The following is a 26,168-nucleotide window of genomic DNA, read 5'->3' on the forward strand; positions in this document are numbered from 1 at the left end:
CCATAGATGGCCAACTCCAATGCTCTAGGCTGGAGGTGAGGTAGAACATCAGGGTGAAGAGTGTGTGGAGGAAAGCTGCTGAGGACATGGCACAGGAAGCATGAAGGCATGGCCTGCCCTGACCCCCTCCTGCCTAGAGTCGCTCCCCACTTAATCCTTATCAGGGGATGAATGCACTCATTAGGTTCAGGCTCTCCTAACCCAATCATCTCACCTCTAAACTTTCTAGCATTGTCTCACACAGGAGCTTTGGGGGCACACCTCATATTCTAAACCATAGCGTGGGTCAGAGTGAGCTGTTCACTGGTTTGTGTCTGTGGCATTTGTTAGAAAGTTATTCAAGCACGAAGAGAGGAAGAATGCTTGTTTATAAGGAATGCCATAGGAGACTTGCTAACATCTAAATCTGGAAATAAACAACAATAATGTTTTAAATGTATATCAGAGTAAAAATGGTCTGAAAACTTCTTTAGAGCAGTGTGAAAGAACAGTTGCCAAGGGAAAGGAGGTCAGCCTTCCATTTAAAACCTCACACAGAACAAGTTTCCAAACGTTTCTGGGTTTCAGTTTCCTCATGTGTGGTCAAAGGGGATTTGAAAGGGTAATCTTGGAGCCCAGTTCCAACTCTACTGTTCTGTGCTGGATTTTTAAATAGTTTCTGTTGTAAATAGATTCAGAATACCAGAATGAAGTCCAGAGGCAAAGCCTGTTCACTTACAAGATGTCAAAAGGCCAAATCATTTCTTTTAAAGCCAATTTTTAACATTTCCAAAACAGTTGTCATAGATTCTTTAAAAACATTAAGATCACGGAGTTGGGGTATACCTCAGTGGTACAGCATGTGTAGTAAGTGCAAGTCCCTGGATTCCATTCCTACCCCACCCCCAGTGTTAATACCATGAAAGGCAAGAAAGTCTGGAGAACTGTCTTAGGCTAGATAAACAGGTGACATTCAGCCAAATACAGCAAGTATTCCCTGACTAATCCTGGTTGTAGTGAGGATCAGCTGTGTTAGTACAGCTTGGAAAATGTGGACTTTATTAGATAATAGTGCAGGGTGAGTATCTCTTATCCAAAATGCTAGGGATCACGCTTTGGATTTTTTCAGATTTTGGAATATTTGCATAGACTTTACTAGTTGAGCATCTCGAAATCTGAAACTACTAAGGGCTCCAAAATCTGAAACTTTGAAACATTTGTTGGTGCTCAAAATGTCTGGAATTTTGGAGCACTTTTAGATTTCAGATTTTTGGACTAAGGAACCTAACCCTGTACTGTCTTTAATGTTACAATTCTCAAGTGATAAATTATATTGTGGTTATGCAGGAGGACTCCCTTAACCTTAGGAGATACATACTTAAGGATTAAGTATTAAAATATCTGCAAATAATTCTCAATTATTTCAGCCAAAATTTAAAAATATCCACAGGGATGGGTAGAAAGAGAAGGGAGGAAGACAGGAAGAAAAGGCAGAATGAAGCAAATGTGGGGAAATAGTAACAGTGATAAAACTGTGTAAGGGATACATGGCAATCACTGTACGCTTTGTGTTATCTTTTCTGAGCCTGGGGATATAGCTCAATGGTAGAGTAGTTGCCTAGCATGCGTGAGGTCCTAGATTCAATCCCCAGTGCAGGAAAAAAATTGCAACTTTTCTGTAGCTTTGAAGTTTTTAAATAAAAAGTTGTGGGTTTTAAAAAAAAGGTTTTTTACATTGAAAATGACAAGAATGAAGCTATCCAGTGCCTTCCTTGATCCATTGCCACAAATCTGTGCATTCATTTATTCAACAAGCATGTAATTGTTCATATAGTTCATCATCCTCTCCTCAGCCTGATCAGGAAGCTCGGGTCCAAATTTTGCATTTGCCTAGAATTTATTTCATTCAGCACTGGGTCATAGCTGGCTTCCCTGGAGCTTTAGAGGAACCCAACTTATTTTCCAGGTCATTGGCCTGCAAATCATTTGTCTTGGCTCTTACCTGTCAGGTATTTGTTAGGCATAAAGGAAGGTACAGAGACTCCTTAGAGATGATACTTAAATGGAATGTTTTAACATTTATTATTTCCTCATTATACAAAAGTGATATTCATAATAGTTTGGGAAAAAATTAAAAAACAGACTAGTAAATTTTTCTTAATTGTATGTCTTGTCTGTTCTCGGAACCCCATAGGAACTCTATCAGTATGTAAAAATGGAGGGCTGATGGGATTGGAGGTGCATTTTGGGAGTACATTACTATGAACGGGGCAGAGTGGAGACTGGGGTCTGAGAAGCAGGAGGTCAGGTTCCCCACAGGCCAGCAAAGGTAGTAAAGACCTGAGGAAAGATACTGACTTTGGGGTGGAGGAGGAGGAGCAGGTTAGATTTAAAGTACAGAGGAGCCAGAGAGGACATCCTGCCTGCAGAAGAGAAGCAAGAAGCCTTACAGGTTTCATCTTGAAGAACCCAGTGAGGGTGGCCAACAAGAGAAAAGCACAGAGGACCAATAATTTCCTGAGTCAGTCAGACTTGGTTCCTTCAGAATTTTGGCTAAGGGAGAGGGCAAGACGTGGAGAGCACCCAGATACGAGAAAGGCAGTGCAGACTGTGGGGCAGGGTGAGAGACTAGTTGAGATTCCAGAACCTCCCAGGTCTGTCTGCAGAGGGGATGCTGGCTGGCTACAGTGGAGGGAGGGTCTGAGTGGTAGAGGCTGCCTGGGTGTGGCTGCTTAAAGAGGGTGGGCTGAAATAGGAGAGAGAAGGGTGGTTAAGGCAGCAAGATCTTGGAAGCCATGAATTATAGAGAGCATGTCCTTGGACCTGAGGAAGGCACATCCTCACCTGACCTGGAGGGATGGAGGAGGGATGGGCAAATTTCTCAAATAAGGAGACAGGAGGTTCGAGACCATAAGCCATATCACAGGTCAAAGCCTGTGGAGAAGCAACAGAAAACTAAGAAGTTCCAATAACAAGATTTTTTTTACATCAAACACGTAATAGTCTTAATATTTATATATATCAGCCCCTTTTAAAATATGGCACTTAACTCTTAATTTGGCTATCTGCCTCACCCTTTCCCATTTTATCAAGGCACCCCAGGTTTCTGACATTTTTTTTGGGGGGGTGCTGGGGATCGAACCCAGGGCCTTGTGCTTACAAGTCAAGCACTCTACCAACTGAGCTATCTCCCCAGCCCCAGTTTCCAACATTTATAACTACTTAACATGTAAGTTTTAAAAAATGTCTTTCTAAAGTGTAATTATTTTTATGTTATGGAGCTAAAATAGTGATGTGTTTTTGTTTGGGTTTTTGTGGTGGCAAGGGGGAAAAGTTCCTTGTACTGCAGAAAAGAAGTGATGTTGTTTGCAGTAGAGTTATTTTTCACGTACATGTGTCATTTTAACCAAGCATAGCAAACCAATCTTAAATTTTAGTTTGTTGCTGCTACCTAAAGTAACATTATTGAAGTTTTAAGTCTACCAAGTCATTTCCTTTTGTTAGTTTTGGTGAGTCACATGCTCTCTTTTGACCCCTCCATCCACAAGACTAAGCTGGGAAGATTCCTCCCTGCTCTGAGTCCTGTTCCTTCTTACCACTGTTGATGGACTCCCCACTAGAGAGGAGCTACCTTCAGAACAGTCCTTCCGGCCATACTGTGCTTACCTGTAGCCCATGGAGTCAAGACCTCACCTAGATATTCTCTTTTATACCCATCTAAAGTGGTATCTTTTCAACTCTCACTTCAGTCTGTGTTAATTTTCTTTGAAAGAAAACTCTTGATTGTTTCCATAGGGGGTCTCTTAATTTTTAATATTTTTGTTCAGTTTGCTTAATATTTTTTCCCAAAAAATTCTAATTTTCTACTTGGCCTTTTTTAATATAATGTTCAGATACAAAGGTTTATTTTTTAACATCAAGTTTGTAGAAAACATAAAAAAATTAGTAAACATTTATCTTTTCCATTTAAAATTACATTGAGGGTCTGGGGTTGTGGCTCAGTGGTAGAGCACTTGCCTAGCATGTGTGAGGCACTGGGTTCAATTCTTAGCACTGCATATAAATAGATGAATAAAATAAAGGTCCATCAACATCTAAAAAAAATCTTAAAAATTTTAAAAAGTTACATTGAACGTTTTGTAAAGAAATATGATCAACATGCCTCGGAAACATTTCATAAAGAACTTCTTTCCTCCTGCTAAGTTTAAAGATCACTACTGGTCTTGACCTACTGCATCTTTATTCTGAATATATACATATGGATGAATTTAGACCCAGTGTCTCTTTTATTTTCTACTTCTGTGTTGGTCAGCTTTATATCACTGTAACAAACACCTGAGATAATCAACTTAAAAAGAAAAAAATGTTTATTTTGGTTCACAGTTTTAGACGTTCTAGTCCATGATCTGTTGAACGTATTGCTTTAGGCTTCTGTGGGGGTGCCAGATGGCAGGAGGGAACAGCGAGTGATGGAGTAAAACTGCTTATCTCATGGCAGGGAAGCAAAAGAGAGAAAGAGGAAAGTGCCAGGGTCCCACAGTCCCCTTTGAGAGCATGCCCCCATTATGTAAAGACCTTATACTGGGCCCACTCCAAAAGTTTCTGTCACCTCCAGATTCCCCTTTGCTGGGGACCAAGGCTTTAGCCACATGGACCTTTGAGGGACATTTAAGATCCAAATTAAAGTGCTAGCGATGTAGCTCAGTGGTAGAGTGCTTGCCTGGCATGTGCAAGGCCCTGGGTTCAATCCCCAGCAACACCCCACCCCAAAAATCCAAACTGTAGCAACTTGTTCATAAAATAAAGCCTGAGACTCAGAAAAGATGTGTTTTTAATTTAATCCACTTTAGGTAGACAAAACTTGTGCTCCTGAAATGCCACCTTGAGCTACAGATAAGAAAAATTGGAAACAACTATAAGCAGTCACTCCTAGCCAACAAAACAGGAATGTCTTTACTTTTTCTTTTGGAAGATTTTATTCATCAAGACAGATTTATAGCATATTACTAGTAACAGATGGGCAGGTAGAGTTATGAGTGATTTTTATAAGTGTGCTTAACATTTTTGATGAAAACATATAAAGCTCATTTTTAAAAAGAGTGACTATGATGTGTTAAAATTTATCATGCATTTTTAGGTTGACTTTGAAAATGGTATCTGTTGTAATAAATTTACTAAAATAGGGGTTATTACTTTATTGATAATTTTTAAATATTCTATCATAAGTGTACCTTATTGTAAACAATTTTATCTGCTTTTGAATGTTGACTAGTTTCTTTATTCTTAAACGTGAATTTGTCCTTTTCCTTTAAAGATTTAACCTTATTTTAAAAATATTATCGGACTTTGATGTTTAAATTTTAAACTTGATAGATTGTCGGTCGTCATTAGGATGTCCATACTTACAGTGTACTCACTGGTGCTTCTTCAAAATGAGGGATTATCTTCGGCCAACTGGCACCTAGACGAATATCTCCTTTTTCAAGGAAAGGTTGTTAAAAAGTGGACGCCACCTTTAAATAGCTGGAAAATGGCCACATTCTGGATTCTTAGCAATCTTGACAATAGGCCACAAAATTAAAAGTGTCTTGATAAAATTGACAGATAATCTTTGTAGGGCCATGGTCCAAGGTCCAGCATGGTGATGGCTTTTTACCATCTTAGCCTTTGTTTTAAAGGACCACCAAGAACGTCTGAGAGAAGAGCGTTGGAACATCACCTCACTTGAGCGAGAGCTGACTGGCTGCGTGAGGTCGCTGTCTATCCTGAATCCTGTCCTCCTCTCTTCCTCAGATGGTCTGGTGCCTTCAGCAGTCACAGTGTGCTGTCGCTCTGCACCATCACATCCTCTGATTTCTGTTTTTTCATGTTCTTTATGTTTGTGTAGTCATTGATTAAATAAATGGATTTTTGTGCAGAGCATTGTATACATCCTTACTCAATAAATATTTGTGAGTATTTGTGCCAGGAAGTACATAGGGTGCTGGAGATACAGATGCCAAGAGAACACACGGCCCCTCCGTCAGGAGCCCTGGCTCTGGAATGATTCATCCAGTGAATATTGGCAAGTGTGTGTGCAGGCAGGTCCTTCTTTGAAAAAAATGCAACTGTTTACCTTGTTGAAAACCAACCGTTGTTTTAATTTTTAAAGGTGAAACTGACATTTGAAAATGCATATGCTGTAAAAAAGGAAGCAAACCAACCAAGAAAGAAGGCGGCACAGTCTAACACAAATGATTTAGTCAAACTTCTGTCGGGAGAAGAGGTCGGAAGCATCCAGCAGAATTTCACAGACATGCCTCACATCATCATGTACCTCACGCTGCAGCTTGACTCAGAAGCCTCGAAGGAAGAGGTGAGTGACTTGGGAGGCAGAGGCAGAAGCTTGGACCTTTTGTAGTGTTCCTAGTAAATGAGCATTTTTGATATGAGAAAGAAGCTACAGTGAATTAACTGTTTTTATTATTATTTAAAACTGTATATTTTATATTCTTTTATATATAACTATCTCACACTACACATTTGTAAAATAAAAATGAATTGACTAGTTTTTATTAAGCAGTATATTTTAAGCAGTAGGAAAAGGTGAAAGGAGAAGGTGTTGTTGCAGTATCTTCTAAAAGCTAAGGATCTGGGTTTTTTTGTCAGCTTTATTGAGAAATTACTTGTGTATTACAAATTAAAACAATTTCAAGTGTGCGATTTCACAAGTTTTGACACATTTATGCACTTGTGTAAGCAATATCACACTCGTGATATGCAGCATCTTCACCACCCCGGAGAAGTTCCTGGGCCTTTGGCAGCAGCCCCCTCCTGCGGGGTACAGGTAGTGCTAACATTTTTTTCAGAGGTTGTGAATAGTTTTGGTATCTTATGCATATATACACACATATGTATATTTTTTGGTACTGGGGATTGAACCCAGAGCCACTTAATCACTGAGCCACATCTCCAGCCCTTTTTATTTTTTACTTTGAGATAGGGTCTTGCTGAGTTGCTTAGGGTCTAGCTAAGTTGCTGAGGTTGGCTTTGAAGTCATGATCCTCCTGCCTCAGCCTCCTGAGCCACTGGGATTACAGGCATTTCTCATTATTTCTTGAACATATTTTTATGCCTAGCATAGTATTAGATATTGGGCATTTTTATTTGCAAGTGAAGATATTTCCTAGTAAAGATAAGTAACTTGCTCAAATTCACACAGCTAATAACTGACAAAATTCCTACTTTTACAGAGGTGTTTTGCTTTCCAAATTTTGTGCCCTTTTTATAATACCAGGTTACTTTTCATCATAGTTGTTTTAAGGCTATTAATTGCTTTTTGCTCAAATTTTCTATATCTGTCACTGAACTTTTTGTCTTCTTGACCTACTCATAGTTAAAAAGAGACATAGAATTCTCTCACTTTGTTAAGTATGTGTTCACGTCTTCCTCTGGTTCCACATTTTTTTGGCTTACATATTTTGAGACAATTTTATTAGTTGCATTAACGTTTGAAATTATTTAATCTTTTTGGAGAATTGAACTTTTTAAATTACGATAGAACTCTCTCAACCCTAATAATGTTCTGGTTTTTAAAATTAATTAACTTTAGATTTGATTGACACATAGTATTTGTACATATTTTTGAGGTAGAGTATAATGTTTTGATTCATATATACATTGCATAAAGATCAACTCATTAATTAGCATATCCATCACCTTAAACTTTTATCATTTCTTTATGATGAGTACATTCAAAATTCTCTTCTATTTTGAGATATACAAGGCATTATTTTTAACTGTATTCACCCTGCTGTGCCAAAACTTATTCCTCCTACTACCTGCATCAATTATACCCTTTGCTAACCTCTTTCTATTCCCCCTCTGCCCTCTTCTCCCCAATCTCTGGTAACTACTATTCTACTCTGAACTTCTGTACAGTCAACATTTTTAGATTCCACATATGAGTGACATCATGTGGTATTTTTTTTCAGTGCCCAACTTACTTCACTTAACATAATGACCTCAAGTTTCATCCATGTTGTTGCAAGTAACAGAATTTCATCCTTTTTTTATAACTGTTACTCAGCTTTCTGCCACTATGACAAAATACCTGAGAGAATCAGCCTATAAGAATAGGTTTGTTTTAGCTCACAGTTTTGGAGGTTTCAGTCCATGGGTGGTTGGCTTGTTGCTTTTGTACCTCAGCCAGAGGAAGCCACTCACATTGTGGTAACCAGAAAGCAAGAGAAAAATAAGGGTCCCAGAATGCTTTCCAAGGACATGCCCCCACTGACCTAATTTCCTTCCACTTGGCCCTACCTCCTAAAGGCTCTGCCGTCTCCCAGTAGCACTATAGGCTGGGAACCAAGCCTTCAATACATGGGCCTTTAGAGAGCCTTCCAGATCCAAGCTACAGCAATGACTAAAAAGTATTCTGCTCTGTATGTATACCGCCCTTTCCTTACCCTGTTCATCTGCTGCACCTTCAGGTTGATTCCCTGTCCTGCTATTGTGAAGAGTATCACATAAACGTGGGAAGAATGGTGTTACGTGGGAAGACATGCTGGTTTCCCTTCCTTTGGATATATACCCAGTAGTGGGGTTGCTGGATCATATGGTAGTCCTATTTCTAGGTTTTGAGTACCCTCCATACTGTTTTCCATAGTGACTGCACTAATTTACATTCCCATCAACAGTATATAAGAATTCCCTTTCCTCACAAGCATTTATTTGGGGGTTTTTGTTTAATTTGATTTTGTTTTTTATTTTGTCTTTTTGATAATAGCCATTCTAACTGGGACAAAGTGCTCTCTTCTCCTGGTTTTGTTTTACATTTCACTGAAGGTTAGCAATGTTGAGCATTTCTTCATGTATCTTGGCAATTTATATGTTTTCTTTTGAGAAATATTCAGATCTTGAACACATATTTTAATTGGATTTTTCTCTTTCTTTTGCTGTTAAATTGAGTTCCTTACAGATTATGGATATTAGCCCCTTGCCAGATGTATGGTTTGCACATATCTTCCATCCTACCAGGTTGTCTCTTAGTCATGTTGATGGTTTCTTTTGCTGTGCAGGAGCTTTTTAGTTTGATGTAATCCCATCTGTCAGTTTTTGCTTTTGTTGCCTTGTATTTTGGGGCCTTATTTTTTAAAAAAAATCTTGGGTCAGCCTAATGTTCCAAAACATTTCACCTATGTTTTCTCTTAGTAGTTTCATAGCTTTGAATCTTATATTTAAAATTTTATCTACCTATAGTTCTCTTTTTCTTCCTTATGTTCTTATCTGGTTTTAACATCAGGGTAATGCTGAACTCTTAGGGTGAGTTTGGAAGGATTCGCTCCTCTTATTTTTTCTTTTTGAAAAAAACACAGTATTAGCTCTTTATTAAAATGTTGGTAGAATTCACTAGTGAGCCATCAAGTCCTGGGCTTTTCTTTGATGGAAAACTTTCTAATACTGATGTAATCTCATTGCTCTTTATTGTTCTCATCAGGATTATTTTTTCATGATTCAAGGTTCTGCCACCCCCAGTATTGCCACAGACTTGCATATGGACCTTTGGGGGACCTTAAGATCCCACCATAATGGGTATTTGCCTTACATCTTTGAGGATCTTTGTCTAAACCTTCTGCTTGCTTTTATCTTGTGAATCCTGTGGTTCTGAAGTCGGAATGCTTTTTCCTTCAGGGAGAACTTGCTTCTTATGTTTCTGCCATCAGCCTGAGCACTTCAGCCTCTCTTGAGGGTCTCTGCTTAGCGTCATTGTCCTCCTCTCAGCTCACCTGCCTTGCCACTAGCCCAGTGCTCCCTGATCTGACTGAAGCTACTGTGGACATCAGTTCTCAGGACACCCTGCTTCTGTCCTGTGACCCACAGCTCAGCACTCCTGGGGCCCCTGCTTGCTTTACAGTGGTAGGGAAAGTTGTGGAGTGTGGGAGGTGCTCTTGGGAACCTCTGTCCTGCTTGCATGCCAGCAATTCAGCAACTGTGTTTTGCCCTAGCTTCTGGTGTTACAAAATGAGGGTCTCTAAAAGCATTTCCTTTTCTGTAGTGCTTTGAATAGAAGTAACATCTAAAAGGTTTTTAACTACTCTACATTGTTTTTTGCTTTTGCAGTCCTTTTACTCTGTATTCCCAATGCCAAAGCCATTTATTCCAAGGGATGTAGTTCTCTGTGTCAATTTAATATTTGAAATGGCAAAGAAGGTATTTACTTTATATTTATTCATATTTTTGCAATTTTCTGTTTTCTGAAAAATACATATAGACTCAGTAATTCTAATTTCTTGTATTATTGACTCCTTATATCTTTAAAACAAGTGAGGCATTTAAGCATTTATTATATAAAACACCCGGCAAATTTCAGGAGTAAGTGCATCCTGAATCTCTCCAGGTCATTTTGTAGTAGGAGACTGCTAAGACCTTTTGTCGTCCTTGCCTTTCTTTCCCTGGGAAAGCGTGTAGATGTTTCACAATTGAACAGGTTTCTGTCTGTTGCCAGCCCTGTATCAGCACTGTAATTAGAAGAGGCTTTTTATTCTTACTGAAGTTGCTGCAAATACATGCTATTAGCAAGTGCTTAAAAATACAGCTAATTAAATTGGTTAGGGACTGTAGAGCTTGCCAGGGCTTTCCTACTGAGCATGTAAGACAGAATGGGGACTTTCTCAATTGACCTTTTTAACTAGTGTATTTTATAGTGAAATGTCATAGGGTCATTTTGGTTTTTGTGAGTTACATGTTTGATAAAAGCTTTTCTTCTTCAGGTTATAAGACTTGGAGTATAAAGACCATAAGCTGAGTGATTTTAAAAACTAATCAAAGATTTTTTTTTTTTAAAACAGTGTTTGGTATTTTTAGCTAAATGCAATTAAAGCAGTTCATTGGCAAAGGTTTAAACTTAGCAAGCACACATAACAGATCTTGATCAATGAAGTTTTAGAGATAAAATAGTGTTTGGTAACCGTTTTTTACACTGGAAATATTGTAAGAAGATTTGAACACTGAGGCAGAGTGTATTTGGCCAACATATCCCACAACAATTTGCATATATTGAACGTGCGTAGTAAGTACAAAAGCAGATGTGTATAATGTACCATTATTTATGTTTATCACAATGTAAAAATCACGATGGACACAGTGTCATGTTGCTTGTATAAAGAGACCAAGGCAAGGTGTTTAACACTCTTTCTTTTAGAAAGATGAAGAACCAAGAAAAATACAGGTTCTTATTAAGAAGTTTGGGTTTTCAACTGTGGCGGGATTCGTGTTTATGGATGTAGTCATTGAACAGTAACTGGAAGTTACTCTGCATTCTCCATGGTTTCTATGTAGAAATTTTTATTTTGCCTGCTTTAAATTTGTCTTGTGAGAAAAATAGTTGTTTCCTTAAAAGCAAAAAAGTGAGGCACAAAATGTCTCACCATTTAAAACAAAATATGCTCTCTTTTAATGTTTGAATTAATATTAATTTGTGGTATGCAGACCCTTTCAAGTTTAAAACAAATAAGATTTTATAATATCATGTTTGTTTTCTTTATGTGTGTCCTACTTTAATTTCATTTTATATTCTTATTTTGTAAGTTTAATTGCAGTTTTGCCTTGATTTTAAATAAATATTTAATACTTCTGCCAAAATGGATAAAGATTATCTTTTAAAAAGCAATGTGAAAGAAACTGCATTTAAGGACTCCTAAAAGTTGCATGTGCTGTGTATAGCTATGTAACTCTGGAAGGTGGGAATGTCTGTATAATGAAATACAATCAAATATTAGTATTAGAAATTGTTGTTAAGGAGATTAAGATCTAAAACATTTTGAAATTAAATTAATTATAATTTTAATAATCAGTAGTCTAGTTAGTATATATTTTGGTACCATGAGCAATTGGCACTCTCACTAATTTTCAAATGCTAGTTAATGTGTTAAAATTCCAAGCATACTTCTCTCCTTGTGTTTGAATAGAACTCACACTAAAATCAGGATTCTGGTTTGTTTTGTTCTTAATACAAAGTCTAAACCACCCATGACAAAAATAGTGGCTGGAAATTTTGGGGGAGTTTATCATTTCTGTTTCCTTTCATTTAGCAGCAGGAAATTCTTTATCATTATCCAATGTCTGAAGCATCTCAGAAGCTTAAAAGTGTGAGAGGAATTTTTCTCACACTCTGTGACATGCTGGAAAATGTAACTGGGACACAGGTCACTAGGTAAAAAGTTTTATTTAGCTTTAACTATGTTTCTTTCAAGTTCTTTTCTTTGATTCTAGCAAAATAGTTAAATTATCTATCTTACAAATATACTTTTATCTATAATGTTAATGCCTATATTGGTAGATAGGATGTCTGCAGAATTTGGTTTCATCTGAGTTGTTTCCACCAGCCATCTGTTAAATTTAGAGGGTAGGTTTTCAAGATAGCTGTAGATCTGGGTGTTTCAGCATATTTTAATTAATGGAATTTGGCTAATGCCCTGTAATTGTAATTTCTTCATAAAGGTGGTATCTTTTAAACATGGTATTATTATGAGTCTAGACTTCATGTTTTTCTCTTTATAATTAACTTGCTAGGCAGTACCTTATGGTTGTCAAGAAAGAACACTTAATTTTTCATATATTTAGAAAATAATCTCTTCTTACAACAATAATAGAAAAATGCAAAATACTTTAGGAGGAATATTCAGGATAATTTTCATCTATGAGATTTATTCAGTGATGGATAAGCAACTCTAATGTCAAATAATTAAAAAAAAAAAAATATATATATATATATATATAACACCATATAGTCAATTAGAGAGCTATTCTGCTTTGATTGATCAAGTCCTGACTGAAATGCCAGGATCTTTGAGATCAGGAAGCTCAAAATTTTTTGAGTGTTTTTTTCTCATTATTAAATATTACAAACAAATTTTCTTCCCTAATATTTCAGCAGTTTTAGAGTTTAAAAAGAAAGTTTATTTCAAATTAAGATCCCTTATATTAATGACAAAATACCAAGTTGGATTTTTCTAGGCTTTAAGTTCATTTCCCATCTTCTGATAAAAATGACACTTCTATGATTTTATAAGAGGTAGGGGCTGGGGAGATAACTCAGTTGGTAGAGTGCTTGCCTTGCAAGCACAAGGCCCTGGGTTCAATCCCCAGCACCACAAAAAAAAAAAAAAAAAAAAAAAGAGGTAGCATCTGTAGGTCAATGGGAAGAGGAATGAATTTCCTTATATTCCTAAATAAGATTCATGTTTAAATCTGAGTTTTGATATAATAAATGTAGAAAGTAGTTAATTTTTATAAGGCAATATTACCAAGATTCCATTTAATATATAAATTCACATTCATAAAAGCATGCTGCAGGCCTGTTTTTATTTTTATATTTTTGCCCTGCTGGGATTGAACCCAGGACATCCTAGGCAAGTGCTGTACCACTGAGCTACTTCCCCAGCCCTTTTTTGTTTTGTTTTATTTTTTTTAACCACCTGTATTGAGCTATCGTTCATAAACAGTACAAATATTTAGCCATTTTAAAAGTGCACAGGTGAGTGGTTTCAGGTGCATTGACAGATGTGTGCACCCATCACCAAAGTCAATTTTAGAATGTTTTCATTACTTGAAAAAGAAACCTGGTGCCCGGTATGGTGGCACACATCTGTGATCTCAGGGGCTCTGTAGGCTGAGACAGGAAGATAGCAAGTTTAAAGCCAGCTTCAGCAAGTTAGCGAGTCCCTGTCCCAAAATAAAATATAGAAACGGGCTGGGTATGTGGCTCAGTGGTTAAGTGCGCCTGGGTTCAATCCCTGGTACAAAAAAAAAAAAAAAAAAAAAGGGAAAGAAACCCCATGCCCCGTATAATCAGCCTGTCTTCCCCAGGCCAAGCCTAGGCTAATCTGTTTTTCATCCCTACAGATTTTCCTATTCTAGACCTGTTATTTGAGTGGAATCACATGACGTGTGGTTGCTAGTGACTGGCTTCTTTCATTTAGCATAATGTTTCACAGTACAGTCCTCATTTTTAAAGAAAGTGTGTTTTGACTTTCTCCACATAGGTTTGTTTTCCCCCCTTACTGTATAGGATAAATATCATTTTACTTAATAGTTAGATCTTGTTATTAATGATTAGGTATGAGTTAAACATGCAAAAATCCTAAATACAGTTAGAAAAACTTTTTTGAGGAAGCAAATAGGAAAATTATTATTTGGGGGATTTTTTAGAAATTTTTTAAACTCTGGTAATATTAATATGCAAAAGTACATGTATTTTAAAACTTAATTTAAAAACAAAAATAATGTGCTTTTGAGATAAAAAGTCTATTTAATAATTCATATTGAAAATCCCACACACTTTGTTCTCTGTATTTCCATAGTTATTATTATATCTCTTCAATTTTTTTTAGCTTCGTGAAACAATTGAAGCACAATAAAGTGAACACTTGTAATATGTACAATTTGATCAGTTCTGACAGTTACAGAGACCACTTAACTACCACCACTTGAACTACCACCACAGTGAATTTCTCCATCACTCCAAAAATTTTCTTGAGAACATGTTTCAATCTGATATATGTTTTTGTTCCTTATTTATAGGTCTGTGTTCCCTACTGAATTATTATCTTCTAAGCTGAGATCATTTCTGCCTTCCTTTATTTGTATTGTCTTTAGCAAATCATGCTCATAAATAGGCAATCACAAAAAATTTATTAAATTGACCAACTAGGATGAATGCTTTCATTTAAAAAAAATTGTACACAGTAACTTGTGATAACAAAAGAATTTCAACTTTTTATAAATACTGAGTCTACTTTTCTAGGTTTGTTGGGTTGTTTCTGTTTCTGTTTCTAGAACAGTTTAGAATGTATTTTGTTGTCATATAATTCCTTGCCTTTTCTGTGTGGTAGTTAGGTATATGCCAAGAAATTCGCTTGTTGAGTATTCAGTTCCTTAAATCATACCATATGTAATCTTTCATGGGTACTTTTTTGTAAATTTATGATATTTAAAGATATTCTAACTTTATTTTAAATTTATTTTTCTTAGCTCATCCCTCCTTTTAAATGGAAAACAAATTCATGTGGCTTACTTGAAAGAATCTGACAAGTTATTGCTAATTGGCTTACCTGCTGAAGAGTAAGTTGACATTTTTGTTCACATTAAAATCATTTCTAAAATAATGTTAAAACACTATTTCATTAAAATTATGACATTTTTGTCAAAAGGCAAGCTGCCTTAAACATTTTTATGATTTAAAGGTATGTTAAATCAGTAATACAGTTTCCTGTACCCAGTATGAATGGTACAGAGGGTGCCAGGAAGGCCCACTTGGACAGATTAGTAAAGCTGGGTGCTCAAGACACTTCCCTGTTTTGTGGCCAGTATAGAGTTAGCTGAGAGATGATCTGATCCTCTGCTCAATCTTTTGCCAATACTGTGATTTGGATTTGGCATGTTTGCAGTTTTTTTTTTACTGTTGGAGATTTTGAAGAATTAAAGAACAGCAGGATGGTGGGTGTTTTACCCTGATGTTGAGCACCTTTGACAAAAGAATGACTTCTCTGTTGTTAAATCTAACAATATAATCTTCTATTATCCTGGTTTCCCTCTTAATTTTTTTGCAAATATCTTGAAATATATCTTACATTAGTAGATGGAAATAAAAATAGGAGTGATATTTATAATGTACTGGGCACAGGACTGCATTAGATCTTTTACATTTATTAATCTCATTTAATCTTCAGAATTCACTCCAGATACACTAGTGATTACTGACTCCATTTTGCAGATGAGGAAAATAGAACCAAGAGAGGGTTAAATAATTGCCAAGGGTTACATAATCAGCAAGAGGCAAAATTGGAAATTGTAATAAAATCTGAATTTTACAACGCTGACACTAAAATGTCATAGGATGTCAAAAACTAAGAGGGACGCGAAGTACAACTGGAGAGCAATCCCCAAGGAGATGGCTTTAAAACACTGCTGGAATGGTCATATAGCCCGGTTCAGGAATTTTATTTTTCAACATTGAGATGTGTTTATTAAACACAGGCAGTTAAGATTCAGATTCATATGTGGCTAACACACAGAAAAAACTGAATAACTATTATGTGCATACATTGTTGCCTGCACTCCACAGAGAGGACTTCCCTTGATAGTAATTATCCAAGTTCTGAAGTATTACCCCTATTATTTTTATTTTTGAATTAGATCATTATAGTCATGCATAATAGTTGGGTTCATCTTAACAAAATCATATATGCATGGAATTTGATTTGTTCAATGATTTTTAAACCTGTAATTTAAATTCTCACCTAAACTTGAGAACTATTTGGGCAACCTTTATTGAACTATGATACACAATTTAATTTCCCCCTTTGGCCCTTAGAACTATGGCATGTTGTCTACCAAAGAGCAATCAAATTTTAAAATAAATACTATAGTATGTGAATGATATAAATTTAGATAAAATTTCTTTTAGTGTTTCTCTAGGTTTTAAGCTTCCCAAGAAAGAAAAAGGTGGACTGAAAAAGTGCATTATACAATGTGAACACAAATATGATGGTTTTCTGTTACTAATGACTATGTTAACCAGATTTCTTTCATATATAATGGTGCATTAACTGTTGCTGTGTAACAGTCTCCAAAAATATTTGGGGATAATTCTGGGCTGGGGATGTGACTCAGTAGTAGACCTTGGCATCACAAGGCCCTGGGTTTGATTCTCCAGAACCAAAAAATCAAAACAAAACCCACCAAACTTAGTAATAATTCCAACCCAAATAGCAAACATTTATTATCTCAAAGTTGTTGAGATAGCAACACTTTAGGAGCAACACAGGTGGGTGGTTCTAGCTCAGGGGCCCCCTTAGGTTGCAGTCCAGTGTTGGAGAGGAGAGTCGTCTGAAGGCTTAACGTGGAGCTGGGAGTCTCTGCATAGAGCTGCTTGAGTGTCCTCAGAACATGTCATCAGCAGGCTTCCCCAAAATCAAATGGTCCAAAAGAGAGAAGGGTAGTCAGTAAGACTTGATAGCTCTGTCTTAGAAGTGACCTCTGTTATTTCCATGTCATGCTGTTTGTTAGAAAGAGTTACTAAATCCAGCTCACACTCAGGGAGAGGAATTGAGCTTCACTTCTTGAGGAGAGTATCACACAATTTGTGGATATGTTTTACCATCATACAACAGGAACTCAAGAGTTGGCTTCAGTAAATGATTTCAAAATGATTGTGTTTTGAAGGTGACTTTAGTTTTGGATAGAAAGAGTGATAATGTATTATAAATGAGTTCAAATTTTTAACAGGAAAGGATAATGGTACTTTGACATACACTAGATGACAGCACTTTTTTATTTCCCCCACATTTTATTCTTGGTGCATTATAGTTGTATATAGTGATAGAATTTGTTGTTACATATTTGTACATGCACACAATATACAATATAACAATAATATAATTTGTCCAATATCATTCCCCAGCACTTTGCCCCTCCCTTCCCCCCACACTCCTTGGTCCCTTTTCCCTACTCATCTCTGTTCAATTTTCATGAGATCCGTCCCCACCTTTCTTTTCCTTTTTCCTCTCTAGCTTCCACTTGTGAGAGAAAACACATCCCTTGACCTTCTGAGTTTGACTTATTTCACAAAATATGATGGTCTCTACTTCCATTTTCCTGCAGATGACATAATTTCATTTTTCTTATAGCTCAGTAAAACTCCATTGTGGGTATATACCACATTTTCTTTATTCATTCATCTGAGGATGGACACCTAGGCTGGTTCCATAGTTTGGCCATTGTGAATTGGCTGCTGTAAACATGGGCATGCATGTTCCACTCTAGTATGGTGACTTTAATGCTTGAGGATAAATAGAGGAGTGGTGTAGCTGGTGAGGTGGTTCCATTCCTAGCCTTTTGAGCAACCTCCATAGTGATTTCTAAGTGTTGGTACTACTTTAAAATCCCACCAACAGTGTAAAATGTTCCTTTTTCTGAATCTCCTCTCCAACATTTTTTTTTGTTTGTATTCTTGATGGCTATCATTCTGATGGGAGTGAGATGAAATAGTAGAAATCTCAGTGTAGTTTAGATTTGAATTTTCCTAATCGCTAATGATGTTGAACATGGTTTCATATATTTTTTGCCTATTTGTATTTCTTCTTTTGAGAAGTTCAATTTGTTTGCCCATTTATTAATTGGGTTATTTGATTATTTTGGTGTAAAGTTTTTTGAGTTCTTTATATATTCTAGATATTAATCTTCTGTCAGAAGAGTAGCTAGTAAGGATTTTTCTCCTATTCTAATAGGTTCTCTCTTCACATTTCAAATTGCTTACTTTACTGCACAGAAGATTTTTAATGCCCTCCCATTTATTAACTCTTGGCATTATTTACTGAGCTATCAAGTTCTATTGAGAAAGTTGTTGCTTATGCCTAAAAGCTGGAGTGTTAACCTATGTTTTTTCCAAGAAATTGCATAGTTTCTGATCTAATTTCTAGGTCTGTGATCCATTTTGAATTGATTTTTGTGCAGGGCGAGAAGAAAGGGTCTATTTTCATTCTTCTACATATGGATAAACAGTTTTCTAGCACCATTTGTTAAAAATGTTGTCTTTTCTCCAGTGTATGCTTTTGGTACCATTGTCAAGGATCAGATGATTCTATCTGTGTGGGTTTATCTCTGTGTCTTTAGTTATGCTCTGTTGGTCTGTGTGTCTGTTTATGCCAGTATCCTGCAGGTTTTGTTACTATAGCTCTGTAGTATAATTTGCAATCAGATATTGTGATGCCTCCAGCATTGCTTTTTTTGGCTTAGAATTGCTTTGGTTATTCTGGGTCTTTTATTCTTCCAAATCAATTTCAGGGCTATTTTCTAGTTCTGTCAAGAATATCATTGGTATTTTGATGGGGATTGCATTTAATTTGTATATTGCTTTTTGGTAGTATGGCCATTTTAATAATATTCTGCCTATCTATTTACTTTCAGCCTGTGTCTGTCTTTGCCTATAAAGTGTGGCTCTTGCAAACAGCATGGATCTTGTTTTTTTAATCCATTCAGTCAGCCTATGTCTTTTAATTGGAGAGTTGAGACCATTTACATCCAGTGTTATTATAGAAAGATGTTTATTAATTTGTGCTGTTTTGACTTATGTCTAATGTTTAATTTGGTTCTGTTTCTCATTTGCTTAGCTACTCTTCAAATGAGATTTGTTCATTGTGAGCTCTGGGGTTTGTCTGGAGTATTTCTTTAAGTAAGTTCTGTAGTTCCAGTTTAGTAGCCATGAATTCTTTGAGTTTTTGCTTATCTTGGAAGGTTTTTTTTTTCCCTTCTTTGGTTTTGAAGGATAACTGCTGGATGTAGCAGTCTTGGTTGACAGTTTCTTTCTTTCAGGACTTGGAATACAAGTTATTTGAGTTTATACTGAGAAATCAGAAATGATTTTGATTGGCTTGCCCATTATGACCTGACATTTTTCCCTTGAGACTTTTGAAATTCTGTCCTTGTTCTGTAGGCTAGGCATTTTAATTGTAATGTGTTATTTTTTTTTATCTTGTCTGTACAGGGCTCTGAATGCCTCCTATATCTGGATGTCCAGCTCATTCTCAAGGTTTAGAAAGTTTTCTTTTATTATTTTCCTGAAAAGGTTATCCATTCTATTAGCCTGCATGTCACAACGCTTCTCAATTCTAGTGATTCTTAAATTTGGTTTCTCAGTGTTGTCTCAGAGTTCTTGTACATTCTGAGCATGGTTCCTTATTTTCTTTTCTTTGACACTGTCTAAATGTTCAAGCTGGCCACTTTGCCCTCCAGCCCCCATATTCTGCCTTCAGCATGGTTTGCTCTATTAGACTTTTACTGGTGAGTGTGGCATAAGTCTGTCAGGCCTCAGAGTCCTTGTTGGATGGTGTCTGCTCTGGAGAGATTAGATCAACACACTTTCAGGGCTTGGCAGTTGCTGATCTCTTTTGGAAGCCTGGATCTTAGGAGCCTCCCAAGAATTCCACTCCCAGGTCAGGGAGCTAATCCCTCACACATTCTGCTGTCCAGGAACTCAGCCTTTTGGGCTTAGTCCCGGAGTATATTCACATCTCCCTGTTCAGATTCCCAACCCACTTTAGCTGGTCCTATGAGCCACCAGACTCAAAAGAGAAATGAATTGGGTTCCCCTTCACTTTTCAACTTGAATCCCCCTGAGGACAGTCTTCCCTGTGCCTGTTTCTCTTCCTTTCTGCTAGGTACACTTTAGGCCACACGGCAGGCACTTGTCGGGACAGTCTGGCTTGTTTGCCCTGATCTCCTGGCTCTGCAGCAGCTGCAGTGTGGCTGCCTCAAGATGGCTCCGCCTCAGCTCTCTGCAGCTAGTTGGGAAACAGCACAGAGTGCATAGTGCAGCCTCTGGATCAGCCAAGTTCAGGCCTCTTTTCTTGTCTCAGGTTTTTCTGTGCCAAATCTGTTTCTCTCTCTCCCTCTTGATGAATCAGTGCCACTACAGCTGCTGCTGCCATAACCAGCTTGGCTCCAATGTGCTCCTTCTTCTTTACTATACCTAAATTTCTGAGTCTCTAAGACACTCTCATTGTCCAATATTGAATTTTAGTAAACTTCTTCTTTCACCCACCTCCCTGAGGAGCAACCCTGAGCCATGGAGCAACTAGGAAGGTTAAATAATTTACATTATGGTGATATAAAAAGTCCATTTTGATTCACACTAGAAACCCAAACGTAGACCTGAGGGTGATCAGTTGCTAATGTAGTAAGCAAACATTTTTCACAGTTCTGCTCATAGTTGACATGCACCCTACTTATGATATCTATCATTTGATTATTATAAATGAATAAATGTTTTTTCTTTTTTTTAAGAGTTCCTCTTCCTCAGCTAAGGAATATGATAGAAGATGTTGCCCAAACCTTAAAATTTATGTATGGTTCTTTAGATAGGTAAGTACTTCTTTGATCTGAATCTCAAGTTTTAAATATATGATTCTGTGTCACCTTTGACCCTTATACTGTTTTTTGCTTGAAAGTTAGCTGTGTAGTTCCTCTCTTCTTCCATATTATAATTTTCTCATATTTTGTACTGGTTTTTATTTTGTAATGCTGGGCAATTGTGGTTTTTTTTTTTTTTTGATCCATTTCTTTTTTTCCTTTTTTTGGGGTGGTTCATTAATGAAATTTTTAGTGGACTAGTGATACTATATTATACAGTGATCATTATGAAATGTAGTGAGTTGGTATATTTCTGTAGGGACAAATGTCAAGAGTATTTCTTCATAACAGATAAAGAGAAAAGTAAGATTTTAAATAAAGTTTTGTATTTTCTCTCCCTTTGAGACCATTGTCCAGTTCATTCTACTAAGATATAATACTTCTTTCTCAAAAAATTTCTAGTTAAAAAAATGTGTGGTAGAGAAGGCATTGACCAGTTTCATGTTATTCCTCTATTTCTACACAATATGAATGTATATACTCTTCCTTTACACAGTGAGTCTGTATTAGACATATCTTTCTGCTTCTTGCTTTTCTAGCCTTAGAGTATAATGTCATGCACATTTCTTGATTCGAAGGTGAAAATTTGAGATAACTTTTCAACATTCAAGCATGCAAAATCATGGATGGAAAACGGATATTTCTCTTAATGGGATTTTTCTACACTTAATACTTTTAAGGGCTAAAATGATATTTTGGCTTCCAAAGCCTTGAGCGTATATCAGCATAAAAATCCAAAGACAGTTTACACATCTTTCCTAACCATGGTGCTCTGTTTTATCTATGGTGGATCTTTATTGTTAACTGTTCTCAAAGCAACATGGGAGAATTTTCTATGATTATGTCATCTGGCAAAACTGTCTGGTTCACACTGTTTCACTGGAGGAGCCTAGAGGAGGCACATTCCTCCCAACCTGATAACTCGCCAGTGTTTTCCAAATGAGTGGGCTACAAAAAGCAGGGCATCTATAAATAGTGCTTTTACCCTTTACTAATAAGAAAATGTTTAGTGAAGAGTAAGAGTGTACTTATAAACTATCTCCTTAAATGTACACAAGAGAAGCAAACTGCTGTATCATACCGCATACTGCAAAGCTTTTTGAAGCTTTCCTTACCAATAAATAGGAGTTGTAAGTTTACATTTCTGCAATGACTTTAATACATGGAAACAGTCAACTGAAGTTGCTCTGAAAATTTCCAGTGAGGAAGGTGGAGGGACTCAGTTTCTCTGAATTTCATCTTGAAATTTAACTTTCATTGGAAATGTCTCCAAGATGGGAGCAAATTTAGTTTCTGTTTGTTTAAGTGAGAATTTGAAGGACAAAAAAGAAATGTCAAGATTCACTGAATTCTTAAAACCAAGAAGCAGTATGAATCCACTGTGTTAATAGACTTTTTGTAATATTTTAATAATTTTTTTTCTGATTATGGAACAAAATAAGGACCATTGTGAAAAATTACAAAAATATTTTTTAAAGTCCAAAGACCTAATTATCTTTTTTAAAATCGTGAGCTGTTTAGTTCCTTGTTAGCACAGAAAACTGATTTACATATTAACAGGTTAGTATTTTGCTCAAATTAAAGATACAACATTTTCCTTCACCATTCCCAGCCAGTCCATCAGCAAACCTTGATCTGTCTTGATCTGTCTGTCTCAAGCTTGTCTCCAGTCCATCCCTCTCTCTACGTCCTCCTTGCCCTGTGAAACCACAGTAACCTAATGGTGTTCTTACTTCCTTACCTGCCATTTTAATTAATTTTCATAAAGCAGTTAAAATTATCTTTCTATACTATTATCTGGCTCCTCTCTACCTGTTTGACTTCAGATCTCAAACCACACCCCACTTTCTACCCTGTACTACAGGGTAAAGCTTAGGGCTTTTATGTTCTTTCCTCATTGGGATATCAGCTTAAATGCCTCATGCTTAGAAACTCTTACTTAATTATTTTATCTAAATTAGCTAAGTAGCCAGGCATGGTGGTACACACTTGTAGTTCTTGAGAGTTGAAGACCAACCTAGACAATGTAGGGAGACTTTGACTTAAAAATAAGAAAATAAAATAACTAACCAATCCCACTGCCCATTCACCAATCACACTAGGCCATTCTCTGCATAGCCCTGTGTAGGTAGGTATTCATGGTTTTTCCAGTTCATTTGTTGTCTTTCTCCGTTAGAATGATGAGCTCCCCACAAGCTCCTTGTCTTTTGGCTTGACATTACTGCTGTGCCTCCAGAATTGAGATGGTGCCTGGGGCATGTAGGCACTCAGATATTTGCTAGACGTATCAGTGAATGTTATTTTCTTTTGTTTTGTTTTCTGGTATTGGGGACTTGATCTCAGGGATGCTTTACTACTGAGCTACATCTCCAGCCCTTTTTATTTTTTATTTTGAGTCAGAGTCTTGCCAGAGTTGTTCAGCACCTTGCTTAGTTGCTGAAGCTGGCCTCGATCTTGTTATTCTCTTGCCTCAGCCTCCTAAACTGCTGGGATTACGGGTGCACCAGGCGTGCACCACCATATCCAGCAATGAATATTATTTTGTCATGTTAATGTCACATGTACCAGTTATTGTGTGAGCTAGTGGCTGTTCCAATGAATCGTTGTACTTGGTACTGTGTTGTTTTTACATGGGTAAAAACCAAATATCTCTCTCCCTCTCTCCTCCAACGGTTATGCCTTCAGTAATGGAAAAGGAAAAGAATAATTTATGTTCCTTATTTTCATTTACTATGTGTTACATTAATAAGTAATGAGCATACTAAGAACTTAGGTATGTTGTGTACGAGGTAGTTTATAGTGAGTTAGATTATATTAACCCGTTTTTACAGAGTTGGAAGCCGTAATTCAGAGAGGTTAGGTGGTTTGTCCTATGAGAGCTGTCTAGTAAGAGAAGTGCAAGAGAAGTGCAAAGCCAAGTCTCTCTATTACAAAGGTCAGAATCTCTTTATTATCTTATATTTTGCCTCAAAGATAGTGGGAGTAATAAATGGTTGAGAAATAGTAAGAGGTAAAAGCAACTTATATTTTCTACAAAAAACAAACAAAAAACTAAAAGCCCCGGTTGTCCTAACTTCAGTTCTTATTCCTTCAGCTCCTTTTGCCAGGTTAGGAACGTTCCTCGTTTGGATCATTTCTTCGCCTTGTTCTTTCAACGAGCACTGCAGCCTGCGAACCCCGCTTCCTGTGCTAGTCCCAGGGCTCAGCAGTACCACACTTCCAGTGCAGCGCTTGCAGACAGCCTCCCTGGAGTCCAGTGGCTCACACTCCCACAGGAAATCAAGGTAGCGTTAGGAGTCAAAAGTAAGAATCAGGGGCTGGGGAGGTAGCTCAGGTGGTAGAGTGCTTGCCTTGCAAGCACAAGGCCCTGGGTTCCATCCCCAGCACCACAAAAAAAAAAAAAAAAAAAAAAAAAAAAAAGTAAGCATTGGGGGGGAACCCAGGAGTCTTATGCATGCTAAACATGTACCTGACCACTGACCAGCAAAATCTTTCTTTACATGAACAAATGTGTTTAGCTTTTGGTTTGTCCCATACATAGCTTACCAAGCATGATGGTTAAATATTACCAGCATGACATTAATTGTAGATTATATTGTCTGTACCCCAGAATAACTTTACTGTTGAATTACTGACAAGGTCATTTCAGAGGTTTTCATCAGTGCAGATCACCATATAATCTGTTTAGTTACAGCATCCTTATAGGTATTTAAAAGAGCACTATTTCATAGCCATTTCTCTGCCCATGGAAGAAATCTAAAAATAATCTAATTCATGATTCTATTCCTCATGAAACTCTATAACGTGACTAAATAAATGCCTTCTAGACAGCTGAATAATTATTTCAGTTGATAGATCAATCTCCTTACTCAGTTTCTCATCTACAAAGTAGGAAAAATAATAGTACAAACTTCATAAAGGAGCTATAAGTTACTGCATGTAAAGTGCTTAGGATTTTTCCTGGCACACTATAGTTGTGGTTGTGGAAGTATTATTATATAATTATATTTTAAAGGAACTGACATATTAAAGCAAGTTTTAAAAAAACTTCACTTGCTGTTGTTTTTATTTTGTTCTAATCTGTCCACTGCCTTGTGCTGCTTCCTCTGCTCTCTCCAGCTAATAGTCATCATTTTCCTAACTCATCTGAAACGCCAAAAGTATAAGATATAGAAATGGACCTCACCAGTGTTTTCATAAGAAAGTATAAGTGTTAATTCAATAAAAGAAGTAACTAGATAACATTGCCTTAAGGTTGGAAAACCCCACCTTCAGAGGGTCTCTGCCTTGGAAAGGTGCAGCCCCCCCCCCGCCCCGGGCCCACTTCTTGAGTCAGAAGGTACCAACTCATGAAGCCTGCCATTCTGGGTGGCACTTACGCAGCTTCTTGCTCCATCTCAGAGTCTCTTCGTTAAAGAAACATCTTTGGTCAAAATATGTTGTCTCTTCTTTCTGTGAAGTAAAGGTAGTTAATGTTTTTAGGGGCATCATTTTTATAGTTTAGAGTCATTAAGTATTATCTCCCTCTAAGAAGTTTAAGACATTTTAAAATGTAGTCTATTTTGATCTTACAAATTGCTTTTATGTTCAGATTTCTTTTTTACTGGATTTATTTCTAATTTAGCATGCATTTGATTAGAGAACTTGCGTGCTTTTTTAAAATTTCAACCTAAAAAAATACCAAACTAATAAATCACTGTGTGAATTCTGGTATGTATGAATTCTGTCGTTTACCTACCCAAAGCTTTGGTTGTTTTTATTTTTTTTAAGTCTTAATATTGTGTGGAAATCATCATGCTCAGTGCTTTGTATTATGATGTGCCTTTTGGAACCCAGAAAAAGCTCTAGTTCACAGTCAAGTAAAGCGGTTGAGATTAGTACACAGGAAACACTAGACATAGACCTTAGGTATTTTCTATATTTTGTAGTCTGCTTAAGAGAATTAAGAAGAATACTTTTGGCAAGAGGGATCAATATTTTCTGTGAAAGTTGTCTGAGGGTTTCTTTGATTAATGTAAAGTTTGAATGACATAATAACCTGTGAAGTTTTGGGGGTTTTTTTGGTGTGTGTGCGTGTGTGTGTGTGTATGTGTGACTATAGATTAGTTTTAGGTTTGCCTAAAAAATCAGAGACAGAAAGTTTCCTGTGCACCTTGCCACCACACATCACACATACAGTCCCCCCATTATCAACATCCTACACCAGCCTGATAAAAATCGTTGTGATCAACCAGGCATGT

The 26,168-nt window shown here is 36.8% G+C and overlaps 1 protein-coding gene across 1 annotated transcript in view; it reads left to right on the forward strand.

The window, feature by feature from the left end:
* The window catches only part of Intu (inturned planar cell polarity protein), a 93,122-nt gene that overhangs the window by 37,772 nt on the left and 29,182 nt on the right, over nt 1-26,168 (forward strand). The window contains exons 4-8 of the mRNA XM_047566680.1: nt 6,131-6,334; nt 12,054-12,172; nt 14,992-15,081; nt 20,803-20,880; nt 24,023-24,212. Of these exons, the coding sequence (XP_047422636.1) occupies nt 6,131-6,334; nt 12,054-12,172; nt 14,992-15,081; nt 20,803-20,880; nt 24,023-24,212 (681 nt within the window). The remainder of the gene's footprint in view (nt 1-6,130; nt 6,335-12,053; nt 12,173-14,991; nt 15,082-20,802; nt 20,881-24,022; nt 24,213-26,168) is intronic.

This window comes from Sciurus carolinensis, chromosome 10, assembly GCF_902686445.1.
Source record: "Sciurus carolinensis chromosome 10, mSciCar1.2, whole genome shotgun sequence".
Lineage (NCBI taxonomy): Eukaryota > Metazoa > Chordata > Mammalia > Rodentia > Sciuridae > Sciurus > Sciurus carolinensis.